This window comes from Myotis nattereri, assembly GCF_964212035.1.
Source record: "Myotis nattereri genome assembly, chromosome: 4".
Classification (NCBI taxonomy): domain Eukaryota; kingdom Metazoa; phylum Chordata; class Mammalia; order Chiroptera; family Vespertilionidae; genus Myotis; species Myotis nattereri.
The window spans coordinates 29437911-29457839 of NC_138079.1; the positions used below are offsets into that span (position 1 = coordinate 29437911).

The 19929-nt window shown below is 47.4% G+C and overlaps 1 protein-coding gene across 1 annotated transcript; it reads right to left on the reverse strand.

The window, feature by feature from the left end:
* Positions 1 to 375: 375 nt before the first annotated feature.
* On the reverse strand, positions 376 to 19039 carry EXOC3 (exocyst complex component 3). Its single transcript, XM_081089426.1, has 13 exons — positions 18986 to 19039; positions 17050 to 17244; positions 14780 to 14999; positions 13003 to 13684; positions 10929 to 11046; positions 10043 to 10168; positions 8880 to 8980; positions 6738 to 6848; positions 6510 to 6660; positions 4845 to 4967; positions 2708 to 2869; positions 1628 to 1755; positions 376 to 825 (listed from the first exon to the last, which is right to left on the reverse strand). The coding sequence occupies exons 2-13, from the start codon at positions 17191 to 17193 to the stop codon at positions 654 to 656; spliced, it is 2238 nt and encodes a 745-aa protein (XP_080945552.1). The 5' UTR covers positions 17194 to 17244; positions 18986 to 19039; the 3' UTR covers positions 376 to 653.
* Between the last annotated feature and the right edge of the window lie 890 nt (positions 19040 to 19929).

A 19929-nucleotide genomic window follows, 5' to 3' on the forward strand; every position in this document is an offset into this window, starting at 1 on the left:
GTACCAGGCACCACTCGGCTAAGAAATCTCGCTCACTGGGATGGAGGGTGAAGAAAGTTTGGGGAGGCACACGCAGGGGCTCACCATGTATCCTGGATGGACCCTTCCATGAACCTGGTATGAAGATTAATGTGTAAAACAAAGCTACCACTGAAGGCAGCCATGGAGAGACAGCTGAATAACAGAAAAAAGGTCTCAGGGACCCTGAGTCAGGAATACGCAAGGCCCATAAATCTGAACCGCCGAGGGCTGCCTGTGTGGGTGTGGAGCAGCGGGCCACAAGAGACCGGTGGGACCTGTCCAGGCAGGTGAGGGCGGCAGATGGGGGCGCCTTCAGATGCTGTGTCTGGGCCCCTGTGGTCACCACTAGTAAGAAACAGCTGGGAAACTCATTCCCCACAGCGTTTACTTTTATTGAACAGCAGCATCCGAAGTGCTGATACTACAGAAGGGAGTGAGACGAGAGGTGAACCAGAAGTCAGCCAGGATCCTGCCCACAAAGCTGGGCCACAACAAGATGAGAGGGTCAGAACGCGCCACCAGAGCACCTGTCGGTCAGGCAGCCTTGCTCTCGGCAACATGAGTCACACTGGATATCACACATGGGATGTCACACATGCGCCCCAACCACAGGTCAGACAGAACCTGAAAGGCTACTTGAGGAGCTTGGCCACGTTCAGACTGGGAACTATGATTTCCCTGAAGATGGGCACATAGTTTGGATTCACCTGTGTGTTCCCCTGCTCCAGTGTCTCAATGATGGTCTGCTTCATGTCCCGGCTGGCATCCCCTCGCAAGGCCAGCAGCGCGCCAATGTGGTCATCCCTGGGAAAGTGGGGAAAATGGCAGGGGTGTATGGGGGTATGCACTGAGTGCCCCCGCCTCCCCACCTTCCATGTCCCCCGCCCCCTCCCCCCAATCCCTGCCTGCAGCTTAGCGGGCACTGAGGATCCCAGAACAGGGTCAATAGCTGCAGGTGAAAGGCATGCCTCCCTTGTCAGATCAGAGGGAGAGAAGCCTAAGTTTGCATATTATAATCTAGTCTTTTTTTCAATCTACAATTGCAAAGATTTTTAAAGGTTGCTTTTCTAAATCTTTGTTTAATGAATGAATTAAAGCACGATGATTCTGGAGAGCACAGGACCACTGGATTTTCTGCTCACAGCAAGACCAGAACAGCAGCAGGAAAAGAAACCTGGCTGAGTTGACCCGGGTGGGTTCACAAAGGCTGGTGGGAGCCTGCAGCCAGCACTGTCCACATGAAAGCTGGAAGAAGTTCTGGCAAGCATGGCGCACTGGCTCCCTTCCCTGAACCCACTACAAGCACAACACAAGCTTTCTAAAACCACTCTACTCAGCCACACTGAGCCTCCACCCAGCCCTACGTGCAGTCTGACCATTGGGAGCTACATGAACCACGGCAGGGCTGGCAAGAGGGCACAGAAGATGCAAGCATGTCCGTTATTGCTCTTAGGATCCCACTCTGCCTGCAACTATTGTCTGCATCCTCAAACAAGTCCAGACCTGGCACACTGTCACCCCTCGGGGTCATGCCTAAAGCCCAGGACCCTAGGAATGATCCTGCGGTTCCGCTCCCTGGGTTCTAGCTGAGACAGGAGGCTATTACCTGATGTCTGGGTATTTGCTGACCAGAGTCGAGACTTCCAGGTAGAGCAGGGATGGGTCTGTCAGCTTAATCACTTCTGCAACAGCGATGATCGTATCACAGTACCCGTCTGCATCTTCGCCAAATCCCTAGAAGTCAGTATGGAGGCCATGAGCAGCACGCAGCACCACCACGCCTCCAGGCAGGCGCAGGCTGGAGTCTGTCAAACCCTCTTTCTGGCCATAGATGCCTGACCAGCCCATTCCCTTCTCTCACATAAACACCAAGACTGGTTCCCACAGGGGGCCATTCCCGTGGGAGCACAGACACGGCGTTAGGGGTCTGGGTGGATCATGAAATCAGCTTAGCCCCTCGTAAGGGAGGGGACATGTGAGCACTGTGTCGCACAGCTGAAGTCTGGCTACATGTTACCACCAGAAGAACCTGGAACAGTGATGGCGAACCTATGACACGCGAACTCATTTTTTTGGTTGATTTTTCTTTATTAAGTGGCATTTAAATATAGAAAATAAATATCAAAAATATAAATCTTGCCCTAACCGGTTTGGCTCAGTGGATAGAGCGTCAGCCTGTGGACTAAAAGGTCCCAGGTTCGATTCCAGTCAAAGGAATGTATCTTGGTTGTGGGCACATCCCCAGTAGGAGGTGTGCAGGAAGCAGCTGATCGATGTGTCTCTCTCATCGATGTTTCTAACTCTCTATCCCTCTCCCTTCCTCTCTGTAAAAACATCAATAAAATATATTTAAAAAGAAATATAAATCTTTTTTATACGATGGTTGCACATATAAAAAATTTCTATATGTGACACAGCACCAGAGTTAACTTAGGCTTTTTCAAAATGCTGACATGATAAGCTCAAAAGGTTCGCCATCACTGACCTAGAAGCTACTACCCTGAGTGCATGTGCCCCAACCACAGGTCAGACAGATCTGCATGCAGATCCTCCGGTTTACAAAAGTCACTTGGTTCCTGGTGTGACTGATCCTGATCAACTACCCTCAAGTCCCAGGGGTGGAAAGGAAAAGAAGTCACAGTGACACTTATAGTGACAGTGAAGGGTATGAGGCGGTGGCACTCACAGACGCCAGCTTGCGGAACAGGAAGCGCAGCTGCTCGGCCTCCCGGACCATCCTCTCGGCACCCTCCTTGCGCTCCTCAGGGCTGCGGAAGGAGATGCGCTTCTGCATAACAGCCCGCAGGTACTCCACCACCACGCGCCGGTGTGCCTCCGCCGTCATCCGCTGAAGAGCAGAGATGTGTCAGCCCCACGAACATGTGGGCTTCGTTTTACATGGAGGTCGACATGTGAACAGAACACATTCCTTCCCATTTCCCGCCAGCACAAATGGCAGAACTTCAGAGTAAATATATTAGGTAAATAAGTACATCTGTGACTTTTAATTATAAATTTTACTTTAGAAAATCATAGCAGTATTCACTCCGTTTCCCTAAAGCCCAATGGTGAAAGGCAATTATGCAGGCAGGGCACAGCATTGGCAGGAGCCATGCAGATGGGCGTCCACGGAGCTGCCCTGTTCTGTACCCATTTCAGAGCACTTCACCCTCCGAGCGGAGTGGGGGTCAGTGGGAAAATAGGGAGCTGAGGCCAGGCCCCATCTCCAGCCCTCACAGGCCGACAGGCTCCACAGGACAGATGCATGAACCACACACGGCCCTCATCCACAGAGCTGTTTAATGACCAGTCTACAGAAATGTTAGTGCTTCAGAGGAGGGAGGAACCCAAGTCCATCCATTTGAGGAAGCTTCAGAGGAGACCATGGTTCTCTCCACAGTGTGTGACATAGTGTAGATCCCAGCTTCCACCAGAGCCCACCCTCAAGCAGCACATGGGCACCAGGCAGTCATCCCGCAAGTATGTAAATCAAACTGCAATGACGTGATGTCCAACATCACAGCCCCAGACCAAACAGAAGCTGTCTACTTGGGGAAGCTGGATGCTCCCTATCCTGTGCCAAAGGGAGGGGCCCCAGGGGCCCCAAATAAGACAAGCAGGACCGCACCAAGCACCCGTACGGGGCCACTGCTGAGACCAGGGTCAAAGGACTGTGTGCCACTCCAACAGCCCAGTCTCAGGAGTGCAGACCTTCTCAGTGTAGGCATGAACTCCAATCAGACTAGGAGTCCGCAGAGACAACAAGCTCCCGGCTCAAGGACTCCAAGCATGGGGCCGAGATCAACTGCTGAGTCAATACTCAAAATGTTCAAAGAAATAAAAAGTGGAACAAAAAACTGCAAGTGACAAGAAATTCAATATTGACCAGAGCTGCTTGACCCACCAACATCTAAGTACCAGAGGCTCCTATCAGCTGTGAAAGGACCCAGGAGTCAGGTGGACTTAAAACACCTCGGTCTCCCTGCAAGTATCACTTTTAATGGCAGTTTGAAGAATTTCCTTTAAAATTAGGAATTAAACATGGATCCCCCCTGGACTGGGTGTCGAGTGCAACAAGACATGGAAAAGACATAAAAGCTGTAAGGATCAGAAATGAAAACACACAAGGTCACTGTTCAGAGATAAAACACCTGTCTGCATAGAGACATGAAAAGATGTGGAGACAAATCCTAGGAACAATTAGAAAATTTTACCAAGTGTCCAGATATGAGGTCAACATATCAAAAACACTTAATTTTTAGAAACAAAAAGTTAGAAAGCCTGATTTTACAAAATAACACTTTTAATAGCAAAAACTATACAAGGCCAAGTGCATATGAGAAAGATGACCAAGCCCTTGATGAGGACATAATGGCATGTTATGCTTAAGACCTCAGACAGTGAGTAACACAGGAGCTCCCTGTTCTCACGGGGCCTCTGTGGAGTGGAAAAGGGCCGGCAGCCAACGTGCCGTGACAGGGATCTGGACAGGGGACTGCCTTTCTGCCCATCCTCTCATCAGAGCCACAGCCAGTACCCCCACCTCAGGGTCCAGGTTTTAGGCCGTGTGTCACTGTGGGTTTAGTGAGGTGTCAGGAGACAGTAGTCAGATGAATGGTCTAAATATTCACTCAGAGGCCCCATCATCGCCACCTCCACCTTATCTTTAGACACTGATGTCTCCTACCTGCCTTAGGTTAATAAAACCACCTGGGAACTTCCATTCACAGAACTAATTTGACACTGGATTCTACACAAAATGCCATTTGGGCTCTAGGATGCAGGTGAATTCACACCACGTGAATGTGCCCCCATATTCTTACCTTTTTATACGGCTTTTTAATTTTGGCAAAATCATTGAAATAGTCTTCCACGGTGACACAGATGATGTCTACAGCGTTCGATCCCAACAGCCATTTTCTTGTCATCAGCTCACTGAGATGTTGCTAAAAAGCACAGCCCAAAGAAAATATCACGTTGACACTGTCCCCAAGTCACGTGCACGCCTGCCTGATGTACTGATGTGACAGGACCTGGTAATCACAAGCACTACTGGTGGGTGACCTGCAAGTATGTACTTTAACCACACAGGGCTCAGATGACACACACCGGTGAGATATGCAGGTATCTGTATGTAAACATTTCACCATTGATGACTACATATAGAGGGTTTGGCAAAAGTAGGTTTACATTGTGAGTATATGAAAGTTTATTCTTTATTAATTATTGTTTATTAATTTTCTATTATTGTCCATGCAAACAACTGTAAACCTACTTTTGCCCCACCTTGTATTATATGAATACTCTAGTTACCCAATTCTGATGAACATTTAAAATTTTTCACATTTTGCAACTGAATAATGCTACAGTTAATTCGCACACTTCTGCAGGTGAAACTCCTAAAAGTGGAATTGCTCAAAAAGTATAGAAACTAAAACCTTAATTAGCTGTTTCCAAACTGTCCTCCAAAAGCTGCACAATTCATATTCTACAAAGAACACGACTGTCCCTTGGCCCCAGCTGGGTGGCTGTTGGTTGGAGTGTTGTCCCATATACCATAAAGGTTGTGGGTTCAATTCCTGGTTTGGGTGTGTACGGAAGCAATGGATCATTGTTTCTCTCACATCAGTGTTTCTCTCTCTCTCTCTCCCCCTTCCTCTCTAAAATCAATAAACATCTTTGGGTGAGGATTAAAAAAAAAAAAAGACTGTCCCTTTGCTCATGCCCTCAACAACACTGAGTGGTATCAATGTTTGCAATCCTTGTCATTTTGATAAGAAACAAACAGGACTTTTAAAATTTGCATTTCTTTGAAGATCAGTAAGATTGAACGTTTTGTTTCATATTTAGGATATTTGTGACCCTTTTACTGTGAAATGGTTACTCATGTCTTTTATCTACTTTTGGATTATACTGTCTTTTTTCATATTTTGAAATAATTTCAAATTCATACATTTCATTTGTTTTCTAAATAATTTTTGAGAAAGTGACAGACATCATGAAATTATTCCACCAATCATCCTAGGAGCTCCTTTCCAGGGAACCTGAAATAATCATGGCTTTGTATTTTAAATATATTCTGGTTTCTGCCAATACATCTGTATAATGTTGAACCATCTTTGCATTTCTGAAATAAACCTTACTTGTTATTTATGCCTTTGATATGAAGTTAAATGCATTTTGTTAATGACTTTCTTTTATATCTTTATTCAAAACTGAGACTGGTCTATGTGACATGCGTATGCATCATGCACGTGTTCTCAGTTTGGTTTGGCATTAAGAATGCTAACGAATGTAACAGTTTGCCTGTGACATACTTGATTCTAGTTTGTAATCCACTGATATTTATAGGGAGTGTTTACTCAGTTGCGTAGCAGAAGGACCAAAACTCGGGCCTACACCACATAGAAAAGCCACGGCGCTTTAACAGTGACTGAGGATGAAGGCAGGTGTACACTCAGCTCGAATGCACAGCCTGAGTGCCCTACCTCCAGGTCCAGGAAGACCTCCTCCAGTAGGCTGCTGCAGCCCTCCTTGGCGATGGCATCCAGAATCCCATCCATGCTTGGCTGGCTCAGAGACACGCCTTCTTCCACTTCATTTTTTAAATACTTTCTCTTTAAGCTGACTATGGATTCTCTGCAAGGGAACAGCTGAGGCTCAGTGAGGTGGCTGAGTGTCCTCACACGCCTGTCTTCATCCCCAACGACACTTACTTGAAGGTCTGGCAGTTGTTGATGATGGCGATCATGTACTGGACGTAGCAGTGCGGGTGCTGCCGGTTTCTCAGGTGCTCCTCTTTATACAACTGAGCTTCGTCTTTGTATCTGAGGAACACAACCCACATCAAATAGCATCAGAGAATAACTGGCAGGTATTTCAAACGCCACACTGACATCATACCTAAACAGATATTTCACATCACTAACACTTGACCAGATGAGTCTTTAAAAAAATTTGGGGGGGGGGGGGCACTCTATACCAGTGATGGCAAACCTATGACACGAGTGTCAGAGGTGACACACGAACTCATTTTTTTGGTTGATTTTTCTTTGTTAAATGGCATTTAAATATATAAAATAAACATCAAAAATATAAATCTTTTACTATGGTTGCAAAGATAAAAAAATTTCTATATGTGACACAGCACCAGAGTTAAGTTAGGGTTTTTCAAAATGCTGACACGCCAAGCTCAAAAGGTTCGCCATCACTGCTCTATACTAATAGAAGAACAGAAAAGTTGGTCATTTAAAATAAATTATTACAATTTAACTTCCTATCAACCCTTTGAAATAGGGATTAGTGTTGTGATTATACAAATATTATGAAATATCTGATGGTGAGTAATTGGGAAAGTATTATCTTATTTATATGACATAATTCCCCTAGAAACTTATACAACGGGAACACTGTCATGTGTTAAGTATAAATTAGACTCTTTAGATATCACAAAAACAAACAACTGAGATGGCTAGATGCTTTATTTTTTAATTTATTATGAAGATTCTCTAACATGTACAGGAGTAGAACAGATCTTAAGAAAGGACCAAAATGAACATTGGCAATTAAAGGGAAATTATTCAGTATTTATTCTACTTTTTTGTCCAAAGTGTGGTTCAGGTAATCAAACCGCTGGAGCAGATGAGAAAAACTTCCTCTTTACAGAAGAATCCCATCTCATTCCTCTAACAAAATGACTAACTCAGGCTATGTTCCCCAGATGGCTGGCCGATGGCGACTCTGAGGGGACTGGCTGCTGGCAATGAGCCACCAGAACAGGATAGAGAAACATGCATCTCCTGATGTGCTGCCATGCGGAGCATACACACCACCTATGCAGAGTTCTTGCAGAACAGTGAGTAAAGAGGGGAATCCTACAAGTCTTTAGAGATAACCTGTGGTTTGTGGGCAGACGGCAATCTGAGACCCAGGCTGGAGGATGCTGGATGCTCTACAGCAGCGGTCGCCAACCTTTCGGACCTCACAGACCACTGGCTGGTGACCACTGCTCTACAGGACAATGTGCACACCTCCATAAGCCAATGGCTTAAAGAGGGGAAGGGACTGTTCTCCTGTACCGGAGAGCTGAGAACCCAAAAAAACACACATGATGTAGAATAACTATAAAGAGATAATATGTCTGCAACCACTGGGAAAATCCAAATACAAAAGTGGTATCACATGGTCCCATGGAGTAATTGTGCAAGTTTTATATGGGTTGACAGCACTTTAGTTAGGGTAGAGAATGCAGGGGAAATGATACAATGGGATTTTCTTTAAAGTTATTTCAGCAGAGAAAGAAAGAGGGAAAGGGGAGGAGGTAGAGAGACCAGATGAGGCAAGGGCTTTAAAACCTGGATGATGGGTAAACAGTTATTTATGTCATTCTTTTACTTGTGCACAGGTTTGAAAAATCTTCATGAACAATTTAAAGGGAGGGAGGTGTCCTGGAGACTGTCCCTCTGAGCCCCCTGTCCAGGGCTGGCTCTATAAGGGGTGCCTCCCAGGGGTGGCAATTCAGAGTAACCACTGCACCTGGAGCTGTCCTCCCCACCCCAGAAAGTCAGACAAGGGGAAGGATACTTGTCTCAGAAGAAGCTCTAACTCCAATCCTGCGGTATATTGACTACATTGCTGGGGGCGTCAAAGATCAGATCTGGCTCTCAGGGGACGGGTGAAATACCTTCAATGGAGGGAGCAAGAAAAAGCTGCCTTTTTAAATAACAAAAGAAGGTGACTACAGTCAACCCAGGCTTAAGTTCTTTTTTAATATCAGGCATATCAGGATCAACACATTTTTACTTTTAATTTTTAAAAACATAAACTTTCTAAATTAGTACACTGGCAAAAATACATACCTACTTAAGAAAGAATTCATTTGCTGAAGACACAAAACTAGTACCTTTGTTTTCAAATCTTCACTTATCTGGGCAGCAACTTGAAGATTCTGTTCGAACATCTAAAAATTGGAGAACTTATGAATTTTGACATAAACTCACAACAGCAGTTTTCCTGTTATATAAAACCCCCATCTGCTAACTGGTAGTTAAGACAATCCAAATTCAGAGAAAAAAAATGAAAACATGTGAAAAATAAAGTTAAACAAAACAACTTTCTCACCGGATTAAAAAAAAACAAGTGAACCATTTCCTAATATCCTGCAAACAGGCAGGTCTCCTTGAAGTGGGAAGTTGACAGGGAGATGGAGGGCCAGAGACACGGTGATATGGGTGCCAGGGGCTGCACTGTGATTAGCGATGTGTATTTCTTAAGACGAATTAGGACATACATTGGATCTGAGGGGAACCGGACTTGGAAAAACAGAAGGGCCAGCAGGCAAAGTTCAAGCCAGGTCCTTGTCGTAAATGGGCTATCATGTCACACTTTCCAAATCAAAGAAAAGGTGAGGACCAACCCATGGCTAAGTAATGGTATCACCTGGAGAAAAACACCACCAACACTCACTTCTGCTGGCTGGAGTCCGCAGACAGAGTGCCATACGAATACTCCAATAGGACTCAGCCCTCCTACTGTCAGCAACTCACTCAAAGGGGAAAAATTCCATGGGCCAAAGAAAAAGAGGACACTGGGGGATACCAGCAGGCGACAGGACATTAAAAGTAAACTCACTGTAAGAATGCATGATTATCATTAAAATCTAAAGGACTCTTCCTCAAATCCATCACGTTGGACTCAATTTTGTGACATTTATGAAGATATATCTTGGCCATTTACAATATCAGAAACTCCAAACAAGCAAACTCAAATCTGTGTGTTACATATAAATAACACGGAATTCACTTCTAGTTCAGGTAAAAAAGGGTTAGGAAAACTAAAATGACCCTGGGAAGAACTACTTGGCAGATACAACCCTCCATTTCTTCAGCTCCAGAAAGAGAAGGACCTAAGGAACTAGGGAGCTTCTTTCTATCTTCACTATGAAATGATGCACCTTGTGTTTGTTAGTGAAACCCGCAGACCCTATTAACCAGAAATGAACCTCAGAATCTGCAGATGGTACCTGGAAGACGATGGCCGGGAGTGTTGTCTGGTAGTACCCATCTTGGTCGGCTTCAGGCTCAGTCTCTTTTATCCAGTCTTTCTTGTCTGTTTCTAGAGCTTTCCGCAACCAAGCAATGATGTTTGACTAAGGAAGTTTAGCATCAAGGAAGAAAAGAACAGGCCCTATGAGCCAAGGATTAAGTGGGGCAGCTGCAGAAACCAAACACAGCACCCTGGGAATTCCTGTTCCCAAACAAGGGAATGACAGAAAACCCATCCCAAGAGCTAGCTCCACAGTGGTGGTGCCCTCACCACCTCCACCAACTTATCCTTTTGGAGGACAAGCTGGGTTTGTCAGACATACATGGACGATGGAGGCAGATCTGTCTGTGGAAGACCAGACACCAGCACTGTTACCTCCTGCGCACAGAGCCCTCCACATATCAGAATACTTTCTGGGGGGGAGGTGCACCATCACCATCCCAAGAGCAGACCCTGGGGTGACCGGGCAATATTTGGTGCCCTAACTGCCACCTTCTCACTCCCAGGATCAATGGTAAGAGGCTGGCAGGTGCCACCATACATCAGCAGAATGTCCTGGGGTCTTGCGAGCCTTCCAGGCCCAGCCCTCCAAACAGAGACAGCTTCCATACCTTGGAATGTACACCCCAATCTTCAGATCCCGGGCCAGAGAGCGGGCCACTCTCCTCCTCTAACCGGCAAATGTACGTTTCAAGACCTGATTTCCCAGAAACAGAGCCTGCGTATCCTTAGGAAGCCAACGTCAAGGCAGGGTCTCACTCCCGCTCTGGCTCACTGGAATCAGTTCCACGATACTTGGAGACCCAATGCCATGTCTGGGCACTAGGCACAGACCGTCTAGGACAACACAGTGCTCTACTCACAGTGAGAGTTGACATGTATGTGTCCAGGAGCTCAGAGACCACATTTGGAGAAAGCAAAGGCTCCAGGGTGCTGACATCCACTTCCGGGGCCAGCTCCACATTTCCCATCATCTCTGTGCTACAGAAAAGCCCAGGAATGAGAAAGATTAAGAACCAGAAAAATAGAAAGTCTCAGGTAAGTGTTGCTATTTCTTTTCACACACAAACACCCAACCACCCTTAAGGAAGTCAAGAGGGGAGGCAGGAAGAGCACTGGCCAAGGAGCCCCTGTGCCCACGCCACAGGGTACTGGAGGGCCACTTAGCAAAGAAGCCCCGTGAGGGCAAGATCTGCTTGTTCCGTCCACGGCGCCTCCCATGGAAGACCAGGACAAATAGGGGGCGCGGAAAAGTCATGTCTATGAAACAGGAGAATAATCTCTAATGCAGAGAGCACATGACATCCACAGTGAAACTCAAGTCAGCAAGAACAACGTCACCGAATCCAGTCTACCATGTTTAAGAAAGCAGGGATGTAGACTAAGTTTCAGAAAAAAGTTTTCCTATAAAAGTTAATACCTGTGTATGTGGTTGGGTTCTTAAAACTCTAAGGTTCAACTGCTCAGAAAATTCATGTGCCTTATGCTGCATTTACTAAATGTGTATTTAAACGACACTAGTCCACTCTTTATCAGAAATCCAAGTCAATCTTATAATCTTTATAAGATTATGTCAATGTCAAAAGACTGTCTACTTAACCCACATGACTTTCATCCCAAGAACCTTAATTCAGCATGAAGATGTTTGCAGTATGAAAGCAGTTCAACTCTTCCCATGATAGAGTCCACTATGACAGAATGGGATGACAATAGGAAGCTGCCCAAGAGTTCCCAAGAACAGAAAAGTGCTTACAATGTAGTGAGTGAAAAACAAAACCAACACACAAAACTGGGCATGTCACACAAACACACACTCCACAGTCAGGTGGCTGGAGCTCAGGCGAGGGCTCAGATCTGGATTTGAATCCTGCTCCCCACTTGACTTAGGGCCATGTGAACTGGGCACATGACTCCCTATGCTCATGTACAAAAGGAAGAAAATCATCACATGCCTTCCTCACGGTTAACACGTGTAGGCCAAGGCTGCATGGAGATGACTGACAGATGGGGCAATCATGGCAGCTGTGGACTCCCGGGCTGTGTGAGGGGAGCACCCAGAAGGCAACAAAAGCTGCAGCCACAGGATCATCATTAAAAAGGTATTTCCTCTCTTTATATTTTTCTGCATTGAAATGTACACATTTTCTACTGTAAGACGTTACACAAACAAAAAACATCCCAAAACCTTACTGCTAAAAAAAACAAGAAATTTAATTAATTTCTACACAATAGCAATGACTAAAAAAAACCCCAATTCCAATACAGTACTTAATACCCTGTTTTCTATTCACAAAACCATGCAAGATTAAAAATGTGTTTTCCGCTCAGCTAATCTTGAAGAAATTCAGAATACCCCACCATTGCCTCGTTTTCTAAACCCTACCTTAAGCTAATACATGAATGAAATGGCTCATGTCACTTTTGTGAAATGACAAAGCCCCACGGCTGAAATGGAAAAGGATAACTGATTTTCCCAACATAATAGTGAGAAGAAGAAACCAAACCTGGGGAAAGAGTGAGTTGGTGTCTCCTCACCAACCACGTGACTGTGAAGGACCTTTTGGGCCCAAGTGTCATCTCACCTGCCAATTGAGGTGAAACCACCTGCTCAGTGTCATTTCATGGAGAAAGCAGGTTAGTACACAGTGAACACTTAGTACCACAGGAAAGTCCAAGCTGAACTGCTCAATATGGACTGGATGTCAAGGGCAGAGGCACCACCCAAACATAAGATGATTCACACAACTAGCGGCTGGGCCCCACCTCAAGGACAAGGCCCACAGATGGACTAGAAAGGCTTTCATCAACCAGAAACTAATACCTGTGGGTGCCAAGCACCTGAGAGGAGCAAAACAACAATAGCTGTTTAGAGCTGGTCAGTATGTTTTTATACAATTTCTATGTAAAAGAAAACACAAGATGTAAAGTTAGTGTTACCTCGTGTAGGTGTTTAAAACCCAAGTCAGCAGGCTCACAATCTCATTTGCTTCTAGGTCTTCCGATGCAAGCTCCTGCATCCGTATTGTCAGGGCCTGGTGGTACATGCTCAAGAGATTCCTGAAAATCTCATAATGGGGAGGAAAACACTGAACCATCAGGTTTTTTGCAACGATGAGGTCATCTAGGACGTACTTCCTTATGATTTCTAGGTGGCGAACGAGCCACATCTTGTCAGACTCCCTGGTGTCAGCCTGTGTGCCCTCGATTCTGGTAATTACAGTTTTGTCCAAGATTTTAAACATATTCTCCTTCCAATTCTTGGGCCTCCCCGGAGGAACAAAGCTAGTTTGCTTTTTTCGGTCAAGTATGCGCCTGTCAATCTTTTCTTCCCTTTCAATGATCCTGACAACAGACACCAGCAAGGTGGGGTCACGGCGGACGGTGACCAGCGACCTCTGTAGCACCATCCACAGTTGCTTCGCCAGTTCGTCAGAGAGCCCCTGTGTGCTCCCAAAATAGCTGTTGATGAGGGACATGTCACGAGTGTTCCCACTGTCCATTCGGTACTGCTCGTACATCAGCCCGTCTCGGGAGCACTCCAGGTCCATCAGCTTCCGGTGGGCCTGCAGGAGCGCCCCTTGCTCTATGAGGTCCTGGGTTTCCCTCACAATCTCTGGCACTAGAGAAAAAGGCACAAGATGAATACGCATGGAGCAATGAGACCAGGTATTCAACAGTGCTGCCATCAGACACAGGCATGAGAACAGGACACATATCCAAGGTACAGTGTGGCAGGAACAAGGCCTCCTGTGCTTTGGATTCACAGCAGTGGGCAAGTGAAAAGAACTGTTCTAGGTTACACTCAGAGGTTAAGCAGTTTGGGGAAAGACAGAAAGAGCTTCCAGAGACCAACCATGAGATAAAGGCAGGGAGTGGTCAGACCATCCCAAAGTTTCCTGCTGGAATGCTGATGAATCTGACAGAGGCAAAGGGACAAGTGGAGGGACCGGCTCTGGGGGAAGCACACCAGAGCTTCCAGCACAGCACCACATGAGGAAGCTGTGCTGAACACAAAAGGACCCCACTCGGGTGACAGCTGACACTCTTTCTACCACTATGGAGGTGTTGGGAAGATTACTCTGAAAGGGCCATTCCCACACCTTCCTGCCCCCACACCAGCCCCCACCAGCCCCACAGCCTCCACCAAGTCTGATTCCAACGGAGACTCCAGAGCATGCCCTTCCCAAGCCCTCAAGGCCCCTAGCCTGTATATCCTCTTCCTGCTCCTGGGAACTGCTGCTCTCCTTAATCACCTCTCCCTCTGGGGACTACTCCCTCTGTCCTGTTCGCAGGGCTGCTTCTCTCGCAGACCACAAGCTCCTTTCAAGAGGTGGTTCATCTTTATTCTTCTGCACCCAGAAAATCCCAGCTGGTCTACTGATCTAACCACTTGAAGGAACGCAGCTCACACATAACTAGTTCAGTTACCCACTTCTGTGCCTCTGTCCTGACAAGCACAGAACTACTAGCTCTTACTTGCTCAGTTGATCATTTCTATGCATGTTCAATACATTAAGCTAACTGTGCAAGCAAGGAATCACACTTACTGCCAACTCTGAGACAGGTCTACAAAACACACTGCACAGAGGCTGGACTGCCTCTGCATTACCCACAGAGCAAGGAAAACCAAGCAAGAGCCACGCGCATGAGCACTGGTAGCACTCTGCCCTGCGATGCCCGTGGTGCCCACTGGCCCCGCCGTCAGCCTAGCTACCTGAGAAAATGTTCTTGAGGTTCTCCACAGCAGCAGCGAGCTGGCTGTGCCGCACCACAGCATCCTTCACGTCCTTGAGGCTCTCGATGGTGTTGATGCCCTGTCTCCAGTCCTTGCTGACATCGGCCAGGGACCGCTGGATGTCCTTCACGTCGTTCAGTGCATTGTGGAGCTGGCTCAGGCCTGTGCGCACCCCATCTAACTGAGACTGGATAGCTGCCTGGGGGAGACAGTGAGCAGTGAGCAGTGAGCAGTGCTGGGCAGCCACAACAAATCTTCCCAGGAGGTTCAAGTGCAGAAATGCCATCTCAGTAGCACGGAACAGTCAACATCCAGAGAAAAGAGAATAAAACTCGAGTACCTAATTGATTCCCAAGGGAACTTTTTCTTTTTTCCTTATTGCTGCCTTAGAACAAAACAACGCCTTTTAAAGCTTCTTGAGAAAACCTTACAACACTCCTACTCCAGCCGCTCTACCTGAAGAGAATGGACACCACTGTGGGTGCGCCTTAGCTCCTACGGCCACCCCTTAAATGGTATCTTAAAACGGGGGTGAGGAACATCCAACCCACCAGCCGTATGAAAAATCATTTGGTCTGGCCCTGCCAAGGAATTAGAGGTGAATTATTAAATGTTTGACCAAATATAGCAAAAAATTTATAAACCAATTTTTAAGTTGATAATTTTGTATGGCCTGCGAATGATGTTATAAATATCCAAATGGCCCTTAGCAGAAAAAAGGTTCCCCACCCCTGCTTTGGACCCCTTCCATGACCTCTCAGGTGCCTGTTTCCTAACAGGCCTTATCTAGGTACAGAAAACTGTCAGGATTTGCTTATCAGCTTTAGGAATGAGGGGTCTCCTGCCATTGAGCCCAAACCAGTCTCTGCTCCAGGACAGCCAGCCCCACTACACAGAACTGGTACACGTAAGATTTGGACTCACTCTTCAGGCCCACAGGAATGCCACCTAGTGAACTGTACAGTCAGAAGGAAGAGGGCAGCAGGTGGACAGCGAGGGAAGGGAAAAAGCAGGCAGCACAGAAGAGGCCAGGAACACCTTTAACCCAGGAGTCTTAAGTGGCATTTAGAAATAATTAGCAATGATTGTAACAGACAGACAAGGTTTCTAAGTCACTACTGGTAATTCTTAGTTAGTCCCACAAGCTTCCAGAACAGATTAAAATTCTGACTAAAAATGCAGCAGGTCCACATTCATTTTAAAATTAATATGAAACTGCTGTTTCAAATCCATCCATGGGTTTTGGGATGCCCCCTGGGTACAAATGAATGGCCTCATCCTGTCTCATCAAGGCTGCCATTACCTTACCTGGATGCTAGTATTTTCTAATGGAGAGCTGACATTGCCAAATCAGTGTGAGAATTAACTTTCATCAAAGACAAATCCTCAAGACTGTTCTACTGCCTGTCAACCATGGCAGCCCAGGATCTTAACATTTTTATAACTATACTGAGTGTGTATATGAATTAAGTTGAAAGCCAATCCAAATCATAAAATATCTTGAAAATAATGATTTTCATTCTTGCCCCACTCCCACACACTCTTAATGTGTCTAACTCTCCTCCTCCCTTCTACTCCAGGGCCAGCAGATACCTGGCACACGGTCAGCCTGCTATACATTATGTGCTTAAATTATCTAAATAAAATATTCTCAGGAAGCACTCTGTACAAGAGCTTTTTAGAAAAAAGAATTTAACTGTTAAAGTTTGTTACCCTGGTGTTTATAATATTCCCAAAACCTTTTCTTAAAATATATTTTTATTGATTTCAGAACAGAAGGGAGAGAGGGAGAAAGAGAGAGAGGAAGGGAGGGAGAGAAGGAGAGAGAGAGAGAGAGAGAGAGAGAGAGAGAGAGAGAGAGATCAATGATGAGAAAGAATCACTGATAGACTGCCACCCAGTCTGGGATTGAACCCGTAATCCGGGCATGCGTCCCAACAAGAATCAAACCGTGACCTCTTGGTTCATAGGTCAATGCTCAACCACTGAGCAACACCAGCTGGGCTCTGGTTTCTTTTCAGATTGCATAACTATTCCCACAATCTTGTTTATAAATCTACTGATTGGTAATATACTGTTGGAAGGGACGTGCTAAGTAAAGGTGATGTTCCACTCTGTCTCTTTCCAGATCATCACTAAATCTAATTTAGGAAAATTACAATAATAAAGCTAAGCAAGAACCTAAAACTCAAATAGCACTGTCCTGCCTGGGGGTGCAGCAGGTGCCTGTGGCCTCTCTGGCCTCGTACCTTCAATCTGGCCTCCACGGAGGCCTTTTTCCGGGCCTCTCTTCTGCGATACTGCTCCACTTTGTCCAGCTGGTCCGGGCGCTGAAGCATCCCAGCAACCCTTTGGACCGCTGTTGCCACAGCCTCCCGGTCTGTCTCCTTCATGGCTAAAAAGCAGGTGGGATCTCCAAACCTGACATACTCGAGTTACGTACCCTGTGTGCATGGGGGAGAGGGAACAGGAGGGGAAGATGTGTTGTTAGACAGGTAGAAATGTTAGGTACAACCCTCCTCCCCCAACAGGCAGTTGTTCATAGTGGAGCTGTAAGAAGAGCACTTGATTAATCCGGTAAGCCTGAAGGAATACTGAACTAGGATTATCAACTCCTTAATAAGAAATACAGACCTTCACAACTCCAATATGGAGGAAGTTCTACCTTGAAGGGGAGCAGAGGCATTCACAGGTATGAGATCTGGACAATATTCTTATGAGGACCCCAGACCACTCAGCATATTAGATGTCAGTCTCCAAGGCATTTCTCTTGCTCAGACAGGACCAAGTTCTTATTTCCAGAGCGTTCATACCGCCCCCTGGCCGTGCCAATGGGGCAGCCGCGCCAGAATGTCTTAGCGAGGACACGGAGGCACAGGGACAGCACACCTCACCACCCCAGTCGAAGTCCCAGCACACAGCCTACCACTGCCCTTAAAAATCACTATTGATAGCATCCAGATTTCTGCTCTCTACTATTCAACAGAGCCTAGTAAGCAACAGCCAGAGGGCACAAGGCTCAGGTGCACTGCACAGCACAAATGCTCTGAAACTAAGCAAACCTGCCTTCCACGCAGCTCTACCCACATCCTGGTCCTGGAGCCAAAAGGGAGATTTGGTGAGAGTGGCAAACCCATCTCCATGCATGTTTTCTGTCCACAACGTCTCAAAAATATTAGTAAGTCCCACCCTCTCCCTAAAATTTCCATTCCCCACTCCCACACACTTTCACAAAAACACTGAAGAGGATAGCCTAAGGCAGTGGTTCTCAACCTTCTGGCCCTTTAAATACAGTTCCTCATGTTGTGCCCCAACCATAAAATTATTTTCGTTACTACTTCATAACTGTAATGTTGCTACTGTTATGAATCGTCATGTAAATATCTGATATGCAGGATGGTCTTAGGCGACCCCTGTGAAAGGGTCGTTCGACCGCCAAAGGGGTCGCGACCCACAGGTTGAGAACCGCTGGTAAGGGCTGAGTGCTAAATAACTCCTCTGTTTGTACACGATATGCTTTCTCATTTCTCCTTCAAATGGAACTACATTGCAACCACTGCCCTTCCTTTTTATTTTTCGGATTATGAAGTTATGGGCACCAATGCAGAAAACCTGAACAGGCAACCCGCAGTCCGTAGGCAGGCCCTCTATCAGGCTCTCCACCTTCCCTTTGCATCCCGAAGTTGCATCCACCTGCGTACACAACCCTGCGTTTGCTTTGGTTTCTTGTTTCGCTTTGACATGTTTGCGGCATTTCTAGCGACATGAACACAAGCACGATTTTCACTAAGGGGCGGCGGTTCGACAAGGAGGGGCCTCCAGCGGTCGCAGGTGCGCACAGCGTCCGTCTGCGCCTCGGGGCTGGGCCCCCCAGCTCCCACCGCCGTTCCTGGGGGCAGCCGGGCGCCCTGGGGACACGACCATCATCTACTCGGGCGGAACCCCCCGCCGAGGGGCGACACCGCGGCCTCGCACGAGGAGGCGACGACCGACTGCGGCCCGAACCTATTTGGGCAACGGGGCGACGGCGGCAGCTGCTCGGGCTGCACCGTCCGCCTCCGGGTCGCGCCCCGCCCACCCGAGCCCGGGGAGGGACAGCGGCGGAGACAGGTGACCCCCGCCCGGGACGGCGACCACCGCCCAGGAGTCTGCATCCATGTCCCCCCCCGCCCGCAACCCCCTCACCGTCTGTGCAGCCGCCGCCAGCCGCCCGACCGGAACTGAACGACTCGCGGCCACTTCCGCTTCCGGTCCTTTGACCGGAAGAACGGGACTGGTGGCGTCCTTGCCCACGGGGAGCGCCCACCGCGTTAGCAGCCGGGACCCACGCGGCCGCTCCCTTGGACCGTCTCCTGTCCGTCCCCGGCCGCCCCTTCCCCCGGACCGCGTGCTCTGGACGCCCCTTCACCCGCGCTGTCGCCCGCACGTCCTCGGAAGCCCGCGCTGACTTCCGGGTGCGGGACCGCCAGGCCCCACCCCGTTGGGGTCTCCCTGTTCAGCTGCTGCACCTGTCCGCCCGGCACAGGGCCGGGTGGTGGATGTTCAGTAAATAGGCGTCACGTGTGATACCCCGCGCTGTCTCTGGGCCGCTTCTTCGTGAGCTGTGGTCGTTGCGCCCTGAACCTGTCGTGAACTAGGTGTTAGGTTTGATGGAGCAATTGAATGGTTACCCCTCCCCCAGGAACTGGCTTTTCAGGCCATTTCACCATGGACGTTCCCTTTGCAGAGACCTCATTTCACTTGCAGCGACCACATTCCCTGATCTCCCCTCCAGGTGTGCACAAAGAATTCTCCGCCCAGAAAAAGCCCGCCAAAAGTCCTTCAAAAGCCGCTGGCTCCCCTCACTGGGTGCTGGAGCCATCCAGGCTCAGCCACCTGGGGTGCGGATGATCGAATAAATTCGTAATCCCTCACTGTTCTGGTCTCCTGCATTCCTCCTTCCGGGACCTAACACTAAGCCCGTCAGGGAGCACAAACAGTTCAGAAATCCACCTGGGAGCAGCCCACCTGGGACTGGCGATCACGAAATGGAACAATGCTGAGCTGAGACGTACATCGTTTCATGATTATGTCGCCATCTCCCATTTATTTATTTTTTTTAAAAAAAGGTTCTGTCATTTTGATGTATG

What these genes read in the sequence shown, in the direction of transcription:
- EXOC3 (XM_081089426.1), bottom strand. Translation starts at nt 17,193, where the DNA reads ATGAAGGAGACAGACCGGGAGGCTGTGGCAACAGCGGTCCAAAGGGTT. An exon ending in ATGAATTCTTTCTTAAGTAG is followed by an intron (nt 6,849 to 8,879) that starts GTATGTATTTTT and finishes TGTGTTCCTCAG; the next exon opens with ATACAAAGACGAAGCTCAGT. An exon ending in AGCAAATACCCAGACATCAG is followed by an intron (nt 826 to 1,627) that starts GTAATAGCCTCC and finishes CCACTTTCCCAG; the next exon opens with GGATGACCACATTGGCGCGC.